At 47.7% G+C, this 23,830-nt stretch overlaps 1 protein-coding gene across 1 annotated transcript; it reads right to left on the bottom strand.

Annotated features, from left to right (window-relative positions):
* Nucleotides 1–342: 342 nt before the first annotated feature.
* LOC113566894 lies at nt 343–17,550 on the bottom strand. The gene is made up of 6 exons (XM_026994057.1): nt 17,137–17,550; nt 9,862–10,212; nt 3,940–4,104; nt 1,025–1,144; nt 761–941; nt 343–358 (listed from the first exon to the last, which is right to left on the bottom strand). The coding sequence occupies exons 2-6, from the start codon at nt 9,869–9,871 to the stop codon at nt 343–345; spliced, it is 492 nt and encodes a 163-aa protein (XP_026849858.1). The 5' UTR covers nt 9,872–10,212; nt 17,137–17,550.
* Between the last annotated feature and the right edge of the window lie 6,280 nt (nt 17,551–23,830).

Genomic DNA, 23,830 nt, shown 5'->3' with positions numbered 1-23,830 from the left:
GCTTATTTCTCTGCTCCGTTGTTAAGTATTTTAGATGCTACTTATCTTATTATTGGTATTTTTAATATATATATTAGGTATAGTGATTGGTTCGTTGCTTTTGCCTTTTTCTCTCGGATTTGTTTTTGCTTTTTCTTTTTCTTTTCTTTTTGGTGAATGTCGTATGTGCCCGCAGGTTTTGTTCGAGGGTACTTTCTCGAGGGTATCAGAAACAATACACACAACACACACAATGGGCAATGGGCAATGCGCAATGGGCAATGGATGATGCCGCTCAATGCGCCCTCTCAATGAATAATTGACAGAAGACAGTAGTCTAAAGGACACACAGGAGGAACACACTTAAATGAACACAAATCTGTTAAAGGAATGGAGAAACACATTGGATCATAGTACATATACAGATACAGATACAGATATATCTCTTATCAAATTAACAAAAAACACATCAAAACAGAGACCGAAATTAAATTTGAAATTAAATTGAATTGAATTATTCGGAACATAGAAAAACATTAATTGTTTTCATAAATTAAGCCAAATTCCACGCGAAATAATTGCTGTTTATTTGCGGAAGATATTTATGGCTGCCCCCCCCCCTCCAAACGGTGCGTGCCACCAAAATAAATGACTCTTAATGAGTCATTATCTGGGGCATGCAACAGAGGGGGTTGTATAGATTCATTTAAAATACGAGTACATAGCGCGAGACCGAGCGAGCGAGAGAGAGTGAGTGAGTGAGAGAGAGAGAGATACATACTCGAGCAGCAATTGGCGCAATGTGGCCTCGTCCTCTCCATGACATCTCAATCTCGATTCACGATCACGATCATCCCGACTCGAGGAGGAGGTGTGGCGCTGCCGCTTGGGGGCATAGCTAAACGAATGACGATAGAAACGGCCGTTGTTTTGTATATTCTCTGCACCACCACGATAGGCGTCTGTAAAAGCACGACGAATATATACATATATATATATATTATCTGGAGCATACAGGATATATTATGTCTATGTATATTCTTACCTTCTGGTCGCAATCGCACTGGCGGTGATGTCAGCTTGAGTTGTTGTGACGTTGTTGAGGGCGGATTCTTACGTCGACCACCAAACACATAATCGTAGGAATCTTCGCTCAAATTGGACACTGGATTGGATCGATCGATCGGTACATTGGTAGATTGGTAGATTGGTAGATATGGTAGTGGGGGGGTGGTGGAGGTATGGACGGAGTTTAGATTTGGGAAACAACGCAAAGAACACCATTTAAGGCTTCGATTTCAACACTTTTGATACACAACAACACATGAAAAGAAGCACAAACTGAACCGAAACTTAAACGAAAATCAATGCAAATAACAGATATTCGACCAAGGACATTGTTTATAAATATCATTGAATAATAAAGGTATACCACTAAGATTTATTTCATAAGCGAACAATTACTATTAAATAATAATATTCCGTACAGAAAATATCACAAATTCGACCGGAACATAAAGAACGGTACATATATGGGCATTTCCTGCGAAGATTCCATCGACATGGAATCAATATATTGCCTAGACTTTCGCTGAAATCTGAGTTTGAATCGAACGCCGCGAAAATTACTTCTATTTTTGTCCCGTGCGAATGCCTTGGATTTTTTGCAAATCAAGGACTTCTTAACAATAGAAAAATCATTTTGAAAATCTGTCAATGTATACGATTGTCCCGTCCCGTTCGGCTTCTTGGAAATGCCCATATGTTCTTTTGGTAATCTTGGCATAAACTAATGAAAACTAAACCGAAACGAAATAATATTAATATATTCTTTTGGATTAGTGTATACTAACTCTAGAAACACAATTAATCCCAAAAAAAACATTCAAGGATAAAGCAAAATGAGCAGAATTCAATCGAAATAATGAATATATTAAACAAATATCGCAGGAATCTTTTCCATTTAGACACAATATATCGTGATACCCACACTTAAATATACCACATACAAATCACCACTAAATCAAAACTAAATCCCAAAGAGTCCCAAAATAATCAAAATAAAGCCATCGAAATGTTCATAAAACTCACTCTAAAAACCACAATAAATCACGCATTAAACCATCAAAAGCATTATAAAAATAAAGAAAATATGAAAAAAAAAAAAAACGATACAAAATCAAATGAAATCCAAACAAAGCAAATATTTAGTTTGTCAAGATTTCATGGTCATATAATATCATTAATTTGTGGTAGTTTTGGTTGTAGTTAAAGTTGTTGCAGTTCGTTGTAGGCAGAGGCAGAGACAGAGAGAGATAGAGAGATTGTTGGGTAGATTGTTGTTGTTGTTCGTGTTATATTCGTGAAGATTGAAAGAAGAGAGCACACAAACATCATTGTAGTTGTTATAACATTTTCATTGTTCATTGCATACAATTTTCGGTGTTTCGACAGCACAAAAGGTTGTGGTCTTAAAGGGGGAGGGCGGGGGGCTGGTAGTAGGCTTAAAAAAGAGCCCCAAAAAAGCGCAACTGCTAAAAAACACATTCCGCTGTTGTTTCTCTCTAAAGAAAAGCACAGCTTCAAAAAATAGACACACACAAAAACGAGAGAGAGAGAGAGAGAGAGAGCATAGATCATGGAAAAAGTGTAAGCAGGGAAAGTGGTTTTCCCGTTTTAGTGGGTTGACGGGCGAGCGGGCTGAAGGTTGAAGGTTGAAGGTTGAAGGGGAACAGCAGCATACAAATAAAAACTATTATCAAAAAATGGCAATACAAACATCAGGCAAATATATAGAACTGTTCGAACATATAGAGACACAGACAGAGAGAGACAGAGAGAACGAGAAAGAGATAGATAGAGTTGATTTGAAATGTGAAGGAGCGATAGAGATGTTTGGCTTTTGATTGATTGATTGATTGATATTCTGACTGACTGACTGACTGACTGACTGACTGATTGATTGAATGTGTGGTGCTTCTGCTGCTGTTTGCAAAAAAGTTAGAGGGGGGTGAATGGCGGTGGGTTCAGACCCCAAAAAGTGTAGGGGAGGGGAATGGACAGTGTAGTACGAGACGAGTGTAGAGTTATGTGCTGGTCCGATGTGGAGTGTACTTATGTATAGGTGGACTCGCAGCGCAAATGTGCCCATAAGCGAAAGGCTCCATAGGCCAGAATCGACCTGGGATGCTTAAACGATGAAGCACCAAGAACAATCGCCGATTGAATGGTTGAAACTTGAAGGACTGCTTCAATTTGATTGCAAATTACTCAAATATTTGGGTTCTAGATGTAAACTGCTTGGCATTCGGTCCTACAAGCCAGCAAACATCATCTGGGAATGTGAGTGGGTGAATGGGAATGGAATGTGATGTTCTTCTAATGGAACCAATGCAAAGTACGACGGTGTGTGTGTCAGAGTTCAGGTGTGGCTGTGTGTGTGTGTGTGTGTGTGTGTGTGTGCGTGTCGGTGTGTGCAATGAGGTGTTTTATTTGATAGAGAAAGAGAAAATAAACTAAAAAACGAGAACAGAACAGAACAGAACCGAACCGAACCGAACAGAACAGAAAACTATAAATAAAACTAAAATCCAATACCAAAAGGGCAATCGAACAGAAGCCCCAATCTACACACCAATTAAAGTTGCAATCAATTGGAAAACTGGGCTCCAAAACGAACGGCAAGTGGGTGGAAAAGGGATGGAAAATGATAGATAAGAGTGGCGGGCAAAGGGCAGAGCCACAAATAAAAACGGTAGCAGCAACAGCAACAAATTGGTGCGCAACAAATTTTATAATGGGGCACAAAAATCTCTATGCAAAAAGCAAAACCAAAACACAACAACAAAATAAATGGGAATAAAATACAGAAACCGAAACAGAAACAGAAACGAAAGAAACGGCAGGCAAACAACAATAACAAACAGATATGCAACATTCTGTGGCAGCGTGGTGGCACACCTGGAAATACGCTCAATGGCTGCAGCACTTGGGTGGAACGCAGTGGCGGTGGTAGCGGTGGCAGCTGTCCAAACGGATCTTGATCGTTCGAAATGGAAGACGTCGGCGGTGAGATGATCATCGATGATATGTCACCAATGGTCGCCATGTCATTGATCTGGCAGGCTTCTCCAACGAACGGATTGTAGCGGAGACGAGAGAGCAGAGGAAAGAGAGAAGTACATTACAATTAATAAGGAGAGAGAATCATTGGGCGAGCTGAGAGCGTTGAGAGAGCGGTGGTCTTTAGAGATGCTTAAAAACTATGGTTTATTGTGCGTTTGGGGGGTCTCTGTGTCCCCAAAGGGACTACGGGAGCATGGTAGCATGGAAAAGCTTTTAATTCCGGAAAAAGAGAAAGGAAAGAGGAGGGGAAAAGGGCAAGGAAGAGGAGGGGAAAAGGGTTAGGGTATAAGTGTAAGGCAAAGGCAAAGGCAAAGGCAAATGCTAAAAAGGTATGTGCGGCAGTGCGGGCGCCATATTTCGCACATAAATTGTATGCCAAAAAGGGGGGAGGGGCTTTGGTCCCGGTCCGGGTCCGGGTCCGGGTCCGAGTCCAAGGATGGGCGTTGCATGCATCGCTGCATACGCAAAAGCAACGCCTCGACAAAAACACAGTAAGAGTAAGAGTAGGAGCGGAAGCGAGGGCGAGGGCGAGTAGAGAGAAGTAGAAAAGAGCCTGGAGAAAACCCAACCCCGGGAAGAACGAAGAAATCGTAGGCGAAAAGGAAAACCCATACATATGCACACACGAGCATGTGTGTGTGTGTGTTTGAGTGTTTGAGTGTGTGTTGTGGTGCGTGCCTCTGCATAAAATAGATTTCCATTTTGATTCGAAGGAAGCAGCAGCAGCAGCAGCGGAAGGACCGCAAGTCTTTAAGCTATTCCGCTGTGCACCCTGTTGTGGCATGGTGCATGCCACATGCGGCCCAAGGTGCAAAAGGTGAGCTTCCAACAGAAAGAGACTCCCATTAGAGAGCGAGAGAGAGAGAGGGAGAGAGCGGGGAATGCGGAGAGGATCAATCAAAGTTCAATAAAAGTCAGGTCAATCGAAGGGAAGCCTCATATGTGATGCCATTTTCCTTACATTTTCCATTCCCCCATTCCCCCATCTCCCTTTACCCTCCTCCCATTTGCACAATTTGTAAGCCCCCTTCATCCTTTGGCAGGACTTAAAAAATGCCTCGTTGGCTGTGCGATAAATGTGTGTTCCGTGCCCCAAAGGCTACTCCTTTCCTCCGTGCCTCCGTGCCTCCGTTCCTCCATTCCTGTTCTTGTGGTTTTGGGTCTCTCTCGCAGCCCCTTCCTTCCTTCCTTCCGACCTGCTGCCACTAGCACTAACACACGTGCAACAGCATCCGCAGCAGCTGCCTTTTTCTACCGTTCGACGTCGTTCAAGCGTTCCAAGGGGGGAGGACGGAGGAGGGAGGTCGGGGATATTTTGAATTTTTATTATTTGCAATTTGCGTTAATGTTGTGGAAAAAACAAGCATGTGGCAAGGTGGCAGAAGAAGGAGGTGCCCTTGTTATGGCTTTGGCTTTCGGCTTTCGGCTATCGGTATATCCCCCCTCTGCCCCTCTGTCCCTCTGTCCCTCTATCACCTTCTTCTTCGCCTCTTCTACTGCCCCGTCCTCCTTCAATTTTAGCCCCACTTTTTCTTCTGGCTTCCCATTGAATGGCCATTTGTGTCACACACACACACGCACACATGCAGAGGGTGTGTGTGTGTGTGTGTGTGTGTGTGTGCATACACGCATACACTAATGACCTTTTCATGGGCGCCCTGCCCCACTGCGTCCCTGTCGATGAATGCAAGAAATGTGATGGCAAATTATGGGCCTCCTCTCTGGATTCGCCCCTGCCACATCGTGCGTCGCACTCACCATAGGCACATCCCTTAGCCACATTTACAGCCCCACATCTCCGTATCCTTGTCAGAAGCGAGCCTCAACCTCAGCCTCAGCCTCGTCATCATCCGCATCCGCATCCGCATCCCTTTGGGTCGTTCTCCCTTTACGAGGATACACCGAGCACCGAGCACTGAGGACCGAGCACTGAGGACCGAGCACTGAGGACCGAGTATATTGACAAAATGATTTGTAAACATTTTTCGCATCATTAGTTCTGTACTGCGGTGGTGGCGGCGGCGGCGGCGGCGGCGACGGCTGCTCCTTCGTACGAATATTCTGTACTCCTCTGTGATATCTGCAGATCCCTAGCCCCTGTTCCTGGGGCAGTCTGGGGCAGTCTGGGGCATGGGGCATGGGGCATGGGGCATGCGGTGCGGTGCGGTGCGGTGGTGGTGCATCATTTCCCTTTTGGCATTTAAGCGATTAAAATCCGTGCATGCCTCATGGCCCATCTGCCCATGAATGCCACTTTCTTTCTCTGTGGGGAGCCCTGTCCATGGCCCATGTCCATGTCCATGGCCCGATCTTTCTCTCAGTAGAATGTCCATGGCCCCTACTCTTACACCTGCCACTGAAGGGATGCCTTTGGATGCTGCGGATTGCTGACACCGCAGCAAAAGAGGAGCAGGAGGAATATAAAAATAAACTGCTTCCGGCTTCAATTGCATCAATGAGGATGGACGGCGACGGCGACGACGACGACGACGACGACGACGACATGGAGTTGCCTTCGAATGAGGGGGAGGAGTAGCAGGACACCGCACGACAGACAGCAGGAGACGGGAGACGGGAGGAGATGCAAGAGATGCAGGATGCAGAATGCAGGATGCAGAGGCTTTGGCAGCAAATATTTGCTTAAATTTGTGCTGAGGTTAAGCTTTTTGTTTGCCTTTGCAGCAGCAGCAACAGCAGAGGGGTGGGGAAGCGAGGGGAGATAAAATATGAATAGGAGAGGGAGAGGTGGGGCTGGAGGTGGAGGTGGAGGTGGAGGTGGAGAGAAGTAGCGGGAGGCAGAGGGGCAAGCGAAAAGGCAGAAGTAAAGTTGATGACATCTCCCCCAATGGCCCCTGTCCACAGCGAAAGGTATATGCAATGTCAGGTGGGGCGCACAGTCTCCGTTACTCTTCGGAGAACAAAGGTCTGCCTTCAAGTGGGCTGCCTTGTTTCATCTCATTTTTAAGGATGGAATATTATGTACTTTTAGATCGAGAAAGACGGTTTTCTACTCTCAAATTAAACACAAATGCAGTGAATTTCCTTTCTCATTCATCGCCAATCGATTGTTAAACGTTTTCAAAGGTTTTTTCCTGGAAAGAAATATGTTTTCCAACATTTATAGACACTTTTATAAGCTACATAGGTTTCCCCACTCCACTCCCAAAAGGCCGACCTTCCCTTCTGACGGCTTGTACCTTGCGTACCACAATTGCGTCTGGGGGCAGCCGCTCCATCCGCTTGGATGCTTCGTTTGGCTTTGGCTTTGGCTTTGGCCCTGTCTCTTGTCTCTTGTCTCGTGGTCTGGCTGGTGGTCGGTCTGCTTCTGCTTTTATCCTTCCGTCCTCCAATGCTGCCCCACTCCTTATTTCTGCTCCTGACATAGAAAAATAGTTGATTGGGGCAAGGGGCAAGGGGCAGGGGCAGCTGCTGCTGCTGCTGCTGCTGCGTTTTGACTGCATGCCAAGGCTGAATGAAAGGCTGAGAGACGGAGAGACGGAGAGGCGGAGAGGAACGACTCCACACTGACGATGATGCTGCTGCTGATGACGCAAGCAGTCAGCCATGTGGCAGTGTTTGTGGCAGCAAGTGCATTGAGCAGTTTATTCACATGTGGCACTGTGTGTGTGTGTGTTGCAAGGCTCTCTGTGGCACCCTGACTTTGAGGCTCCTTCTTGGCCATTGACAAAATATAGAGAAAACCTTTGCCTTGCGACTTGTGCCTCGTGCTGCTGCTTCGTCTTGGGGCAACTTATGAAAAGTGGTCTCCAATCTGGTGCAGGCCTACATGCAACACACTCCCACACTACTCCCCTCTCCATCTCTGCCCCCGAAAGAGGCACAAGCCTTATGCAATCTCCAGACTTATTTTCGGGCTCCGATTGAGGGCCATTTTCCTTTGGCATTTCCCCCTCCCCCTCCCCCTCCCATTTGCCATTTTCCTTTTGTCTCGACGGCGAAATCAAATCATCGTCGGGGGAAAATTGAAAACTTATTAATTCATGAGGGGCCGTCGCTCGCCTAATCAGCCAAGTCCTTGATGTCCCTCGCCCTCGATGGGGGAATGGGAAAAAAATTTAAAATTCAATTAACCGCAAAGGCCAAAAAAAAAAGGGAGGGGAAAACAATGCACTTTCTGGGGGGAGGCAGGGGTATTTCCTCCCTTCCTCCCCCTTCGCATGTGCACGTCCCACACACACGATTTGCCGCCAATGAAAAGCCTTTATAATGCGGCCTGCTGAAAGGAGGCTTTTGTCTTAAGCTAAATGCTTCCATTCACTGATTAAATGATTGATTAAATGAAATAAAAGGCCCTGTCACACACGCACACGCACACAGGCACACCTGTGCATTACAGTATCTTCTTATGCCGCTTTTGTGGCTATTGCGGCAGGTTGTTGCCTGTTCATTAATAGGCTTTTGTCTCTGCTCACCGCAGATACAAAATTATTGCTGCTTAAATGCACTTGAATACCTGAATATCGTATGTGTGGCATCCATTGTAGCCAGTGGCAGTGGCAGTGGCGTGCCCCTTAAATGCTGCATTAACATAGAAAGCAGATAAGCCTGCCCCTCCTCCAGCCATGAGCCTCCTTCCTCCCGTCCTCCTTCAGAGTTGCTTAACTCGAAATTTCCAACCAAATATTGAGAGACAACGAGGACGGGCTCTGCCTCTCTGACTGTTGCAGTACCTATTGTATGTGTCTGGGGCAAGCACTTGACAATCAGCTCTCATCTCACTGGCAACAGGATGGCCTCCTGTACAGCACAGGAGGCAACATCAATAGAAGCAACAGCACAGTATTAGAAGGCAGCATCCTCTGGTCTGGCCGGAGCCCCAAATGTGATAGACACCCCGAGAGGAGGACTCCCAGCAGGCTTGCCACAGGGCAACACAAGCACACACACACACACACACACAGTGGAGCACAAGCCCATTGAAAGTGTGCGTCTAGGCCCCAGAAACCCTGGAAATCTCATCGTCCGATCATTCTAGGAACAACCAGAAGATGGGACCTACATTTCCACATCATTTCGTTCTTTCAAAATCATGAAAATGGGAGTTTCCACTAATTGCAGTTGAAGTTTCCCACAGAGCAGGATATCCATTGGAGTCGTCCCACTGTGCCGATTCCTTGTCTGGGGCTCGTAGGGCTCTCCTCTGCTGCTGCCCTGCTGCCCTGCGGCCCTTCTGAGAGCATTGACAATGCGGGGCAGCTGTTAAGACAACACTTGCCTCCGTTGCCTCCCCTCGCGTTTTCGAAGCATTTTCCCCCCTCGGCAGAGGCTTCTCCTTCATCCTTCATCCTTCATCCTTCATCTTCGAGGAATCTCCGTTGCTCGCTTCTTGTTCCTTTGTTTTCCCTTGCCCCAAAGTAGATTGCCTCGTAGATTATCGCCTGTGTTTATTTGTCCACACATTGGCGCAGCATGCCGCATGCCACATGCCACATCCCACATGCCAGAGGCCACATGCTGCATGCCCTTCACCTTTCCCAGAGGCAGCTGCCAGTTCACGGGGCGTATGATTAATATGATTTGCCAGCCGCAAAGTCAGGCTGCAGCATGCAGCAGGCAATCCATCAATGCACCCGCGAATCGACTTCAACGATCCCGCATTTTTACCATGATTAAAATCACTTTTCGCGCACGACGCGACGGGAACTTAATGTATGAAATATTACGCATACGCATGTGCCGCACATGCAACATTAAGACTGATGTGTGGCACTTAAATCTTTACAAGGAGGGACTTACGTTTATCCATAGGAAATCCATTTCGGGGGCAAAGAGATGGCGAATTATCCTTGCGTTATCCTCCGCCTCAGATGCTTTTGCTGCTCCTTGTGTTGTTGTTGTTGTTTCTGCTGCTGCTGCTGCTGCTGCTGATGTGGCAGGTTCCTTCTACAGCGGCAACGTTCCGCTTGCCTCTCTCTATCGCGCTCTCTCTCCCTTCTAGCAGCAGTTGTGGCAAATGATAGAAACTGCTAGAAAATATGCATTTTTAATGCCATAAATTAGTTTTTCCGTTTGCCGTTGCCGTTGCACCGTGGACCGTGGACCGTGCAGCCACCGGGGGGTGGGTGTGTGGGGGGAGGGTTGATGGAGCTGCAAATAGAGAAGGAAAAACACATGGAATAAAAGTGGATTCAGAGCAAAAGCAGAAGGTAAAAGTGCCAGCAGGAGTCAGCGTGGAAGAGACGCAGCGGCAGGGTCGGAGGGTGGGGAACGGAGGGTGCGGGAAAGTGGAGTCAAAAGTGAATCCTTTGTGTTTTCCTCCTGGAAGAGCGGTTTCTCTCACTCGCTCTTCCGCCTTAAAGTTTTACCGTGTTTTTAAAAGTTAATATATCCGATTAGCCAGCCACTAATCGCCTTCTTCCATTAGCTTTTGCTCCTCCCCACTCTCCCGCTCTCTCGCCACTCTTCTGTGCTCTCTCCTTGGCTGTGGTTTTAATCACACTTTAAACTTCTCCACTGAGCAAAACTTCATGTGGATTCCAGACTTAAATTTCGACTGTTTTCAGACTGTGAAAATGGCGTCAGCAGATCATCGTTACATCGTTTACATCTCATCTCGTCTCCCCTTTACCGGCTGCCACTCATTCGCTGATGTGTGGCTGCCACACACATCCATCTCCTCCTCCAGCGAATGTCTGCCCTCCGGCCCCAGAGACAGGTGTATGGCTGCCGCTGCTGCTGCTGCCCCAAAAACTGCTAAAAGTCAAATTAAATTCTATTTTTAGGGACCCGCCAACGAAATGTGTCCCCCAAAAGTCAGATCAGATTCAAAGCCAGCCACGTGACCCTTTCCCCCCGCTCTAAACATTCATCTATTCATCCATCCTTCATCCTGGCCACCATCCAACCTCCTCATTCCCTTCCATTTATCCCTTCCTCCCGTCGCTGGCACCCCTTTTATAGTTTCGTTAATTACTCCATGAATTTGAAAGTTTTCCACATGCCACACACGCTACTGATAATGATGAGGCTCCTCCTGCGCCGCCTGCGGCTCATCCTCCTCCGCCTGCGGCTGCTCCTCCGATGGAAGTGGATATGCAAATGTGGCTTAGAATCTAGGGAAAATCCCCGGAATATGTACAAGTCGAAAGCTAGAACATCAAATTCGGGGGCATGCCGCATGCAGCTATGGATACCAATTAGAGTCTGATTATCTTCTGATGGCAGCAACAAGACGCGCGAGAGGGGAGAGTTGCATCTGGAGAGTGGAATGCATTTCCTCGTGGAAATGAACTGGAAAATTGGATGAGGAAGTGGAAGTGTGATAGGGGGAGGGGGAGGGGGAGTGGGAAAGGGATTCGCATAATTTCTCTCTATATTTCTCTCAGTGTACAACTGCTGGAGAAATGGGGCTAATGATGCGCATGATGTGGCTGTGTGGCTGTGTGGCACTCTCTCTCTCTCTCTCTCTCTCTCTCTCTCTCTCTCTCTCTCTCTCGTTGGCATTGTCCTCGCTCGCGTCTTTATCCGTCTCCATCATCCTGCGTCAGCAGTGTGCCACAGCCACAGCCACAGCCTCAACTTCATCTTCATCTAAGGGATCTGCATCGTTGCATCCTCCGCGTACCACAGTCTGCTGCTGCTGTGGCAAGTTGGGCGCGGCGCTGCATTGAAATTAATATTAATCGCAGCAGCAAATGCATTAAAGCCGCTTTTAGATCCCTTTTGTTGCCTATTTATTACGTTTTGTGGCGCGTTATTAAAATTGCCACCCCTGCCACACTGCCTGCCCCACAATTTGCAATCATTAGGGGCATCTTTCTGCCTCCTGCCTCCTGCCTCCTGCCGCCTGCCTCTCCCCCTCTTTGGGGCATGGCTGGGGAGACTTTTGGGGCACGGCACCGACAGACGGCTGACAAAAAGTCAGTGACATTTTAGCCGCAAAAACTTAATAGCCATGCAAATCTTATGCAAATTTCAGTGATAGAGAGATAAAAAGAGAGAGAAGAAGAGGGAGAGGGTGAGAGAGACAGATATAGAGTGTGGCAGGAGGAGACACAGCAATTGCAGCTCCACTTCCACAGGCACTGTCCAATTTTGCACATTTAATGTCACTTTGTCATCCATTCTCCATTCTCCTCTGCCTCTGTCTCTGCCCCTGCCTCGTGCTCCTGCTGCTCCTGCTCCTCCCGCTCTTGCCCCTTCCTCCGCCGTGTGGCAGTTGTCGTGCCACAATTTAAGTGGCAACTTGACTAAATTAATACGACACTGACACTGCCACTCCCGACTCCCCACTTCCCCCCCAACCCCCAATGCCACTGCAGTGCAGTGCAAAGTGCAAGTGCAGCAAGTGGCCCTGGACTCTTGTCTCTCGACTTCCCCCCCCCCCCCCCCCCCCCCCCCATTACTCTCCCTCTCTCGCACAACTTTTTGGCCAACAAAATATGAATAATTATTCATGCATCCATGTTGCATGCCACCCAGCCCCATCAGGCCGCAAAGGGAGAGCCAGATGGAAGGTAGAAGGCCTCCCACTGCCTCGGAAAGTCTTTAAGGATCCAATTTATGCTGCAGAGGGAGAAGAGGGGCCAGAAGGGCATGCCTCCTCCTCCTGCTCCTCGTTCATTCATCACACACGGTGGGGGATGCGTTGCTGCCCCTGCCAATGGGTCTGGTCTCCTTTTGGTCTGTCAATTGCCTTAAATGCAATTTAATTTTCCACCTCATGATGCAAGTTCTTCTCTATGCAAAGGCACTCTTTACCTCCACCTCCAACTCCGCCTCCGCCTCCAAATCCCCGCATGGAAACTCTTTTTCTATGCAACCTTCTGCCCCGTTCCTTGCCCCGTGTCCCCGTGTCCCCGTATCACACGTTGGTTCGCAGTTCTGTGGCCAGGGCTATAGCTATAACCTATAAGGCAATTTCTATCACAGCATCCCCTACATGCCACATGCCCCGTGCCACACGTCACCCTCCATGACCCCTCGGCAGCTCTGTGTTGTGGCACTCATAAGCCGCCTTGAATGGGTAAATGTCAAAGTTACTCCTTGGCGTAACATTCGACACATTCGCAGGAGGCAGGAGGCATGAGACAGGAGGCAGGAGGCAGGAGGCAGAAGGAGTCATGGACGTGTTTGTGTGTGTCCTTCTGCTGCTTCCATCCTGGAGCTTGGAGCTTGGAGCCTGGAGCCTGGAGCCTGGATCCTGGGGATTACATTACACTAAGTTCTGTGCAAACACCAGAGTTGGTTCTCCTCCGTTTCGTTCCGTTTCTGCAGTTCATTAACATGTTACACGGACACGGACACGAACACGGACACGGACTACGGGACACGAGACACGGAGTTCGAGTCGAGTCGAGTCGAGTCGCTGGTGAGACTTGGGCTTTCGTTTGCACTCCACTCCACTCCACGCTGCACACACCGCTCCAACCTCTCCACGTTTTTGTTTGTTTGTGGAAATGTATGCCTATGCCTATGCCTATGCCTCCCCTCCCCCTTTCTGTTTGTCTATCTCAGTGGGGATGTGTGTGTGCGTGTGTGTGTGGCTCTTCTATGTCTCCCCCTCTCCCTTCGCCTTTGAATCTGTGGGTTCTACGCATATGTATGCTTTATGCCTTTTTCCCAATGCGGAAGTGTGGAGGAGGTCCTACCTCCTACCTCCTGCCTCCTGGAGCTGCCTTCCACTTCAAACTGAAGCGAAGCCTCAAAGGTTATGTTCTCCCTTTCAGATATGTACACATATGCGGGGGTTTTCCCGCCCAGTCTAATCTCTGCATTTAAATATAAAGCATAAATAATTAACACAGTCGGTAGCTCGAATTCTGGGACTCACGAATGGTAATGGAAGGGGCAAATGGTAATCTAAGAGGATTGTGTGTGAGAGGGCTGGGGTCGAGGCGGGGCGCGGGTGGGGCGAAACCTCTTTCCCCTAATTAGGCAGCAAGCTTTTAGGGGCTGATCATCATCATCATTTGCAACAGCAGCAGCAGCAGGCACATATCATGGCAGGACTAGTCTCCAGTTAATTTGCACTTTTAATGCATTTTCCACTTGTGGCAAATGTTTGAGGATGGATGGAAAACCCGAAAATACGGCAAAACCCTGACCGAAAATTTCATTTGTTCTCCTCAGAGAGGGGGGAGTGGGTGGGGGTTGCACATGCAACCAACAGCAGCCGTTGCATACTTTGCGGCGCAAAGCAAAACCTACCGAACCCCAGAGGCGGCAGCAGCAGCAGCCCTTGGTTTGTGCACCCTACCCTCTCCCCTGTACCCTGTACTTGTATATGTTGCACGTCAATGAGTTGCCGACACAAAACCCAAAAAACAACTTGCACCAAAACACAGAAAGAGAAAGAGATGGGGGGGGGGAGGTAGAGAGGGAGATGCAACTCCACCACTCCTCCTATGGCCGTACCGTAAAACTTGCAATTCGTTTTAATGAATCCATCCTACAGGCCACACATCCACATCCCTATCCTACCATTGGGATCCATCCACAGAACCGCATGCCACATGCCACAATGCCACAGCCCATGCAGGCCACACAATGCAGGAGGCAGGCACTCACCCTCCCCCTCCCCCTCCCCCAGAGGGGTTGGAGAGCAAGAGAGTGAGAGTGAGAGTGAGAGAGAGAGAGAGAACTGATTATATCAACTTCCTAAGTGGATTTTGCAGTCCAACTGGCATTAAGCTCTTGGCCGCAGGTAATTTCGTATGAATGAAAAGCAAAAGTCTCTCTCTTCTGCCCAGACTCCTCTATCTGTCTCTCTCTGTCTCCCGGTGTTCCCCCTCCCCCTCCCCCTCCCCCTCCACCCCTCTCGTTCCGTATTGGTATTCTGCACTGTGTTTTCTTGCACTGCAGTTGTGTTGTTGTTGTTGTTGTTGTCTTGCTGTCGAGCGACAAGAGGAGAAACGGAACGTAACGGAACGGAACCCAGGGAAACGCTGGTCCAATCACTCGGATTTGCCTACAGAGGGATTCATCTGGGAATTCCAAACATCCTTCACCTCTCTTCTGTCTCTCTCTCTCTCTCTCTCTCTCTCTCTCTGTGGTACTTGCATAGATTAAGTTCTTTCATTATATAAAGAGAGAGAGAGAGAGAGAGAGAGTCCACTGTAGTGACAGGCAGCCAGCCACAGCCTCCATCCCAGTCCCAGTCCAGGTCCCAGCCTATGCATATGAGCGCAGGGACCAGCACTCACATTTCAGGCCATTCCTGAGGTTCCTCTGGTCGCGAGTTCCGTTGCTTTTTCCTGCTTTCTGCCCTCCACTGCTGCTGCTGCTATGACATTGTCTTTCAATAAACATTCATTCCAACGATGGCATGGCCATTCCATAAAGCGAACACAGAGCAAGTGGAAAAGAGTGAAAGAGGAAAAGCGAAAAAGGTGTGGGGTAGGGGAAGGGGAAGGGGAAGGGGAAGGGGAAGAGCAGAGCAGCACTGGGAATCCGTCCGTTATGATTTTTGTTTGCTTGTCGAAACTTTGGCTCTTCCTTTCAGCTGCTCTTTCACCCACACTTCGTCCTGTGGCTTTTCGCACTCATGAATTTTTAAGAGTGCCCCCGTCCCCCGTTCCCCGTCTCTGTCCCCCTCTCTCTCGCTCTGCAGTTGGCAGCAAACTAACACCAAGTCCAGGACAAGGATTTTCTCTGCCTCCCCACGGTCCACCCCGCTCTCACCGACTCTCTGCCGTCGAGCAAGAGTGGAAATAGTTTCAATGCAATTTTGATGATTCGATGTTTCGAGAGAGAGAGAGAGAGGGGAAGAGCAGAGTGTGCTGCCAGGTGCCATAAGCACGAATATTGCTCTGATGGACAGAGGGAATATTTGAATGGGTTTTTGGCCAAAATGGGGAAAACGTTGTCAAGCCAACGGCTCGTCGTCTGTGTGTGTGTGACAATCTTCGAATCACATGAAATTCTAACTACACAATTTCCGATCCCAATTCGAGTTTCAATTTCAATTTCATTACGCATTAAATATGAAAACATAAAGAGTGGGCGGGGGAGGGGGAGGGGGATGAGGATGAGGAGAGTGCACCACTCTGTCAAGCCATATGTCAACTGATTCCATAAAAATAATACAGTTGAGTGGAAAGTGATGCCATACCGCACCGCATCGCACCAAGTGCTGTTCTGTGCTGTGTGCATCGTAATAGGTTTACCTATAAATGTTTATGGAGTTTGCTTAGTCGCCTGGAAGTGCCATAAAAATCATAAACACTCCCACACACACACACACGCACGCACACAGGCAAAGAGAAACAGCATCACACAAAAAGTGCACGAGCAGAGAGAGAGAGAGAGAGAGAGAGAGTAAGTGAGAATAACAACAGCATAGTAATCACTGCCGAATTATGAGCAAAAAGCGATTGAAAAAACGAGTACCGGTATACACAAGGTATATCCCAGTCGGGGTGAGGCATCACCAGACCGGTGTCTTATGATGGTTGCCTACTGCCACCTGCGAGCCTATCTGGTGCCTATCGTAGGAGCACCACACCCCGCACAAATATTCCCTGGGCATGCAGTGTAGCTGTTGTAGCTGTTGTTGCTGTTGTTGCTGTTTCATGTGTTTGCACTCTCTTGCAATTCATCTTTTTTGTTGTTTTTTTGCCGGCTGACGGAGGTTTTAATTGAGTTGAGCTCGTGTCGCTCTTCTCTCATTGTGTGCTGCTGTTCTCTTGTTTCTTTTTCTGATGCTGCTGCTGCTGCTGCTGCCGCATCGTGATTTTCCTTTTCGTTTTTCTTTTCAATTAATTTAAAATGCAATTGTTTTTAAGCGTCGAACACATCATCGCGCAAACTTGTTGCAATTTTCGTTTATTGCTTTATCTTGTTAAGTTCTTTCTTCTTTGCCGCCCTCCCGCGTGGCACTTTCTCTCTCGCCCTCTCCATGCCATGTGGAATGCCATGTCATGTTGACAAGTGCGTCAGAGCGAGATGGGGGACAAACAGCGCTCAGCGGCAGAGGCAGCAGCGACGGCAGCAGCGACGGCAGCAGCGGCAGCGGTAAAGATTAATGCCCGCGAATGAAAGAGAAACAAATTCTGTTTGCCTTGCGCTTACCTTTTTTTGTTTGTTTTTTTGTTTACGCGGCTGTTCTCTTATATTAATTTATGCTTTAAACGTACTCGACTGAAGTGGAACGTGGAGATAGCCCCAGCGATAATTAATTTATTGATGCAGGCGATTAAGCCCCGAACAAAATTTTGGAGTGTAATGGTTCGTTCTTTACTATTGCACTTGAGCAGCACGAGCGCGAAACGATTAGCACTTCTGACGCGACTGATAACGAAAGAACGGAACGGATCGCAAAGGAACGCAGAGGAACGCAGAGGAACGCAGAGGAAAGCAGAGGAACGCAACGGTACGGACAAGAGCAATAACTAACGAAACACGTTAACAATTGCTAATTAAAGACGTTTACACTTGTACGAACAAACCGGCAAACACGGACGCGAACAAGACGCTGGGGCTGACGACTGACGGTGCTGGAGCTCGCGATAGAACTGTGCGGAGCACAAGCAAATTCGAGAGCGAGAACCTAAGTTATAGTCAAGGCAGAGACAGAGACAGAGACAGCGCCAGGGACAGCGACAGCGACAGAGGGAGAGAGAGAGCGAGCGACTAAAGAGAGGGGGAGAGAGAGAGAGCCATTAAACTGTAAAACCTGCCAGACCAGAGTTTTGTTATTGATATGCTCACGAGATGATGAGTGAGGGAGGAGTAGGGGAACAATGGAATGGATAAAAACAAAGCGAAGCTGGAATACTCTTTCCAGGAAAGGAAGGGGACTCCATGTACCAGCTGTTTTTGGAGGAAGTAACCAATCCAAATGTGTGCAATCGGATCCTAAAAATCGAATAATTCCCTTTGGGAATCGTGAAAATGAGTGGCATTTGAGTGTCATTCGTATAGAAGTACAAATTGGAGTGTTTCCCAAGGGTCAACGACAGCTTCTTGCTCGCAGACAATTCTGCTCAACAGATAACCCCATAGGCTCCTGAAGAAATGAGTCAATGCTTTCAGAGAATGAGAGATGAACGATAAGATGGGAATGTTCTCGCCCCCTACCCTCTGGCACTCCACTTTGCATACACTTTGCAACATGTTATTAACTTCCATTGCATTCCATGGGTGGGAGCACGAAACAAAACGAACTTGGATAAGCTGTGCGGCAAGGCAAGCGACGAAAAGTGAAAGCAAGGTTTACACTGGGACTTAACAGATAGAGACAGACCCTGAAGAGGGGGGGGGGGGGGGGGGGGGCGAGCGGCAAGAGGTGCATCACACAGCAACAAATTTCGATTCAGAGTGCCTACCATTCCACCACATCCTCGGCATCCCACACCCATTTACTCGTATTATGTATCGAGAGACAAGCTACTTAATGTAATCGCATTTGTATCTGCAATTATACACAAGTACTCGGATGCTCGGATGCTCGGATGCTCGGATACTCGGATACTCGATATCCTCGTACCCGTACTCGTGCTCGCACTCGTACCAGGGGCATCGCAAGGGGCTTTGATTTTGATGCCGAAACAGATTCCGAATTGCGATTACGATTCCGATTGCGGCCTGTTATCAGGCCTCAACAAGGGGCAAGAACAATGGCATACCTGAACGGGCCATGCTATGGGGTAGGGTGGGGAGTGGGGAGTGGGGGTCGGTCGTGGAGAGGGCTTAGTGCCTGTCGAGGGTGTGACGGCAATTAGTGTCGAGAAGTGTCGAGTGCCGATATTCTCAGGATGGGCTCTGGGGACGTCTGGGGCTGAGGGTGCCCCGCTGCTGGCATGCCTCGTTCCGGGCTTCGAGAGTGTTTTGCGGTGATGAGACTTCGACAAGCAGATACTCGTACGCGTACACCGATAGCGGTTGCCGTTTGCCACTTGACTTGGCTAAGACCTGGCCTACCGAACGAGCACCGGACACACCTTCTCAATCTCTGATTTAAATCTGAGAAATGCTACGATTTTGCACCCCAAAGGGGGTGCAGCTTGATTTCTTCATTGATTTTTGTGTGGAAATTGTGGGGAACAGAAGAAAATCATTCGGTTTTGAGGGAACATCATAGAAGTATCTCTCATGAAACTATCGCTAACCGATAGATGCTGCCGCATTACGCGCAAGGCGCGTCAGCAGGAGGATAGTAGAAGGCCAAAAGCGATCCATCAGCAAGAGTATCTGTCTAAGAAATCAGCCAGCAGAACGGGCCCTCTCCCCCATCCACATTTGGACATCCTGAGGCTTCGATATGGTCGCATATTATCTAAGATTTAATCACTAGCTGCCTTCTGCTTGCTAGACGGCAAATTGAAATAAAAACCAAACCAGAGCGAAGCCAAAGCAGAGTTGAAATCACTTTTGCTCTGCTCATTAATCTCAATTCGGAGGAGACGACGAGGACGAGGACGAGGACAGGCACGAGGAGGCCGAGGAGACTCAAACGTTTTCTAAGAAACGAAGACGCCTTGGAGTATACTCCGATTTCCATTTCCAGTTTCAAGAGACTGTGTATATCTGTGTATGTCATTCGCTCTTTGTGTGTGTGTGTGTGTGGGTGTGTGTGTATATGTGTGTGCTTTTGCAATTATTTATGCCGTTCATTTGTTCCACGGCCACGACAGCTGCACAAAGCATTGGAGCAATAAAAGGCAACGACAACGACAGGCGACGTCTCCAACGTTTGGACGTGGCCGAAGGGAACATATCATTTACATGCCACACCAGGCACTGCTGCCCCACTCGCACCCCCACCCCCTACTGCCGAGCAGCAGCAGCAGCCACAATGACGACGCCCCCGCACAATGGCCAAGGCGCAGGACCCGAATCCTGGGCCCCATCTACCCGCCCCCCCCTCCCCCCGTCTGCCTCCCCCGATGAGATGTAAAGTTTAACACATAAACTCAAGACAATTTGTGCGCGTATGTGTAAGGAATAAGGCAAAAGGCAAATAATTTACAAGTTTCTGCAACCAAAAGAGGGCGCTGTAGGGACGGAGCGGACTGGGGGGACTGAGGGGACTGCGGAGGGGTGTGGCAGATAGCCAGCGTGTGGAACATGTGCAAATACAAAGAGCAGTCCGTGGACCCAAGAAACTTTTGCTGCTGGTGCTGCTGCTGCTGCTCCGTGAAGCTGCAACAGCAGCAAATATTTTGATAGCCTTCTTTGATATCCTTCCAAAAACGTTTTGTTTCTATGACAGCCGTATGATACAGTCATTCGATCTAGATGGAAGTTGTAAGAGCTATAAAGAAACACACGAAACCACGGATTTTTGAGGTTTTTTAGGGAATATTTGCACTTTTTGAGACATTTGATGTACTACACAGAGTATCTATGGGATATGGCTATAAAGTCTGCTGATCTAGGGATCAAAGAGGCGACCTACAAGAAACTGACCAACAGAAATCGTACTACTCTCTGGAAAGGGAATTCCAGAGACACACACTCTTACATATAGTACATATATACATATACCCACACACATGTGAATCTTAAAATGTGTTACAGGGGGCGTACAAAAGTGTAAAAATAAATAATTTAAAGTGTGTGTAAAGGACACGGGGCGGCGAAAAAACATTGGACGGCGCGCGGCCATTGCCATAAAGAGCGCGCCAACAGCGGCAGCAGAGGCGGCAGCAGAGGCGGCAGCAGAGGCGGCAACAGAGGCGGCAGCAGAGGCGGCAGCAGAGGCGGCAGCAGAGGCGGAGGGAGTCCCGCATACACATGTGCGTTTGTATATGGGACACACACATAAATACATATGCATTTATGGGCAGTAGTTGTTGCCCTCCGCCGCTGCCACTGCTGCCACTGCCGCCACTGCTGCCGCTGTGTGTGCGTGTGCATAATATTTTTCCACCTCCTGCTCCACCTCCTGCTCCACCTTCTGCTCCTTCCATTCTGTTCCTTTTGCGTTCTGTAAACTTTTGCGCTCAATACCACAACAAGAACAACAACAGGAGAAGGGGAAGGCAGAGGAGGAGGAGCAGCAGCTGCAGGTTTGGCCTTTGAAATTGTTGTCCGCATAAACCAAAAGACAGAGAGAGGGAGAGAAAACTTATTATTATGTTGTCCGTAAAGAAAACCAACAACAATAGTGGCCATAAGCAGAAGGAGCAGAAGGGAGACGAAGCACGAGAGGAGCAGGAGAAGAACAAACAACAAAGAGGCCAACGCGTGCCAAAAGAAAAACCAGCAGCAATACCGAAAATTGTGAACAGAAACCCAGAAAACCCATAGAGACACACCCAGAGGCGTTGGGGGATCTCCAAAAGGGGATCTGAGAGGACAAAAAAGACAACTATGGAAATTCAGGACAATTTCTTAAGGGAGTACCTCATCAGACCAGAGGACTCCAGCCTCAGTCCTCTGAAAAATCTCTGAGCTATCCGTAGTTGTATCCCACAAGAAGTGCCAAAGAATCTGCGAGGATTAGCATAGCAATACTCAAGGATAATTGGCTTAAGGATGAACACTGTCAAGGGTTGGAAGCTCCTCTTAAATTTGTTCCCACTTCTGTTGGTTCATTAGTCAAATGGAAGAAATAAATCTGCATGGAAATTCATGAATATAACCACTACATCACCATTTAGTAAGTAAAATCCTTGACGAAGAGCCTCTCCAGCTCTTCTCTTCTCCAATTGTGGCATCCACAGCCCCATCTCTATCTCTCTCTCTCTCTCTCTCTCTCTTTCTCTCTCTCTCTCTCTGTTGATTAGCCACTCCACAATCTGGTTTTTGAGTTATCTTTCATCTGCTTTCAGTCTTTGGCTGGCTTCTTTGCACTCCTCTCGCTGGCTGGGGCCATATGCTAATATCAGTTTCAATAAAACTATTTGCTCAACTAGCGCCCAAACACCTTTGGTGGTGTCTGTGTCGCCACTCATCCAATCAACCCTCTTGTATAAAAATACTCCCTATTCCATCGCCTTGCAGCAATCTGCGCCACTGAGTTTCCTTTCTTTTCATGCCGCATGCCGCAAGCCTCCTGCCCCTCCCCGCAGTCCACCGCCTCTTTTGGGGCAGGCAGGAAGAAGTCATAATTCATACAGAAAATACCAGAGCCAATATTTGTGCGTTGGCTTCTTTCATTTCTTGCGCTCGAAGGCGTCGCTTCCTTGGGATTTTTTGTCTGTCCTTCTCTTTCTTTTACGAGTACGCCGCACACAAAAAGGTGCGGAAAATGCAGAGCATTTTTCATCATTTACTGGGGCCGGGCCCAGTAGCCGCCCCAGTGCTTATCTGTATGCCCCCATCGGAGAGTGCCCCAGTGGCTGGCCCATTAAAGCGCACAAATATGCGCAAATTGTCCGATTCTCCAATTCTCCGATACGCTACGAGTACTTGCAATAATATTAAACGCAACTCTCGCCTGCTCCTCTGCTCCTCTCTGCCCCTCTCTGTCCCTGCTGCTGTGGGGAAAAATATTGAATTATAGTTTTTGCACGCACTGCTCTCACGGCGTTTTTGTGCAGAAATATTTGTGCAAATATTTAATATTTATTTAATTGCAGCGACGAGGACAGAGGCCGCAAAAATTCTGTGAATTATCTTTGGCCGCTGGCCAGCATGGCCCCGGATGGCATTCCACCAAAGGAATGCAAATAGTAATCGCAATAAGTTACTTAATTAAATATTTCACGTGCCGCAGGAGACACAGACTCGTCTCCTTCTCCTCCTCTCCTCCACTCCTCCACTCCTGCTCCGCCCAGGCGCTCGCCTTTCTCTGGACTCTGGATTCTCTGTTTAATTATTATTGAATTGTCTGTGCGAGAATTTCAATTATGATAACCAAATAGTTCAATTATGTCTGTCTGTCTGTCGGCCTGCCTGTCGGTTTGTCCCACGACACGAGCTGCTTTTCATATTGTTAAATGACTTTTCTTTTCATTTCCGCTGCTTTCCGCTGGGATTGCCCGATGCCCTCTGCGAACGCCTCCCTTCGTGGCAGAGACTTAATTATAAAGGGATTTGTGGCAACAGTCGTTGAGCAGCAGGAAAAATGAACACAATATGCAATTAAATTACATTTCGCTATAAGAATTGGGTTCGAAAATGCAATACGATACCCAATAGCAATAAGGTCAGCTTTTTAATCACAATTCTTTTATTTTCACCAACAATTTTCACCGCAAAACCACACGTTTTTCAGAAATCCAATCCCAACATAATTGACAACAATTTCAACAATAAATCTGCCATTTTTTCAACAACAAGGACCTTAAACGGCTTTCTGAGCAAAGAATCAGCAGAAATAATACCCACACTGGCATTACTTTCCACTAGAACAACCACAACAACTCCATCCACAACAATTCGAACACTATCCACAACAGTTTCAACCACTCTACAAGAAACTTCACAAAAAAAACAGCCCCAATATAGAAGCCAATCAAATTTCAATTAGAAATCAGCTTCCACAGTGTAGGACCCAAGTGTAATACCATCCACAACATCAACCAACAATATTTACAACAACCATTACACCAACAATGACAACAACAGCAAAAAAAAAAACATAAAAAACAGCCGCGCCTCAATATCCAAAAACTAATCAAATCAAATTTCAATTATTGTTCGCTTTCGACGTGTTTGTATGCACATCCCCTGGCCATCAGTGGGGGCGTGCCGGCAAATAGAGGCGTTGTTTGCAAATGCAAATGCAAATTCAAATGCAGTGGTTCATCAGCCCCAGGTTCCCCTCCTCCCCTCCTCCCCTCCTCGCCGGCTTTTCGCTCCGCTCCACTCTTTC

Source organism: Drosophila persimilis, unplaced genomic scaffold (assembly GCF_003286085.1).
Source record: "Drosophila persimilis strain 14011-0111.01,24,50 unplaced genomic scaffold, DperRS2 tig00001210-arrow-arrow-pilon, whole genome shotgun sequence".
Classification (NCBI taxonomy): Eukaryota; Metazoa; Arthropoda; class Insecta; order Diptera; family Drosophilidae; genus Drosophila; species Drosophila persimilis.
This window is presented reverse-complemented; position numbering and strand designations above follow the sequence as displayed.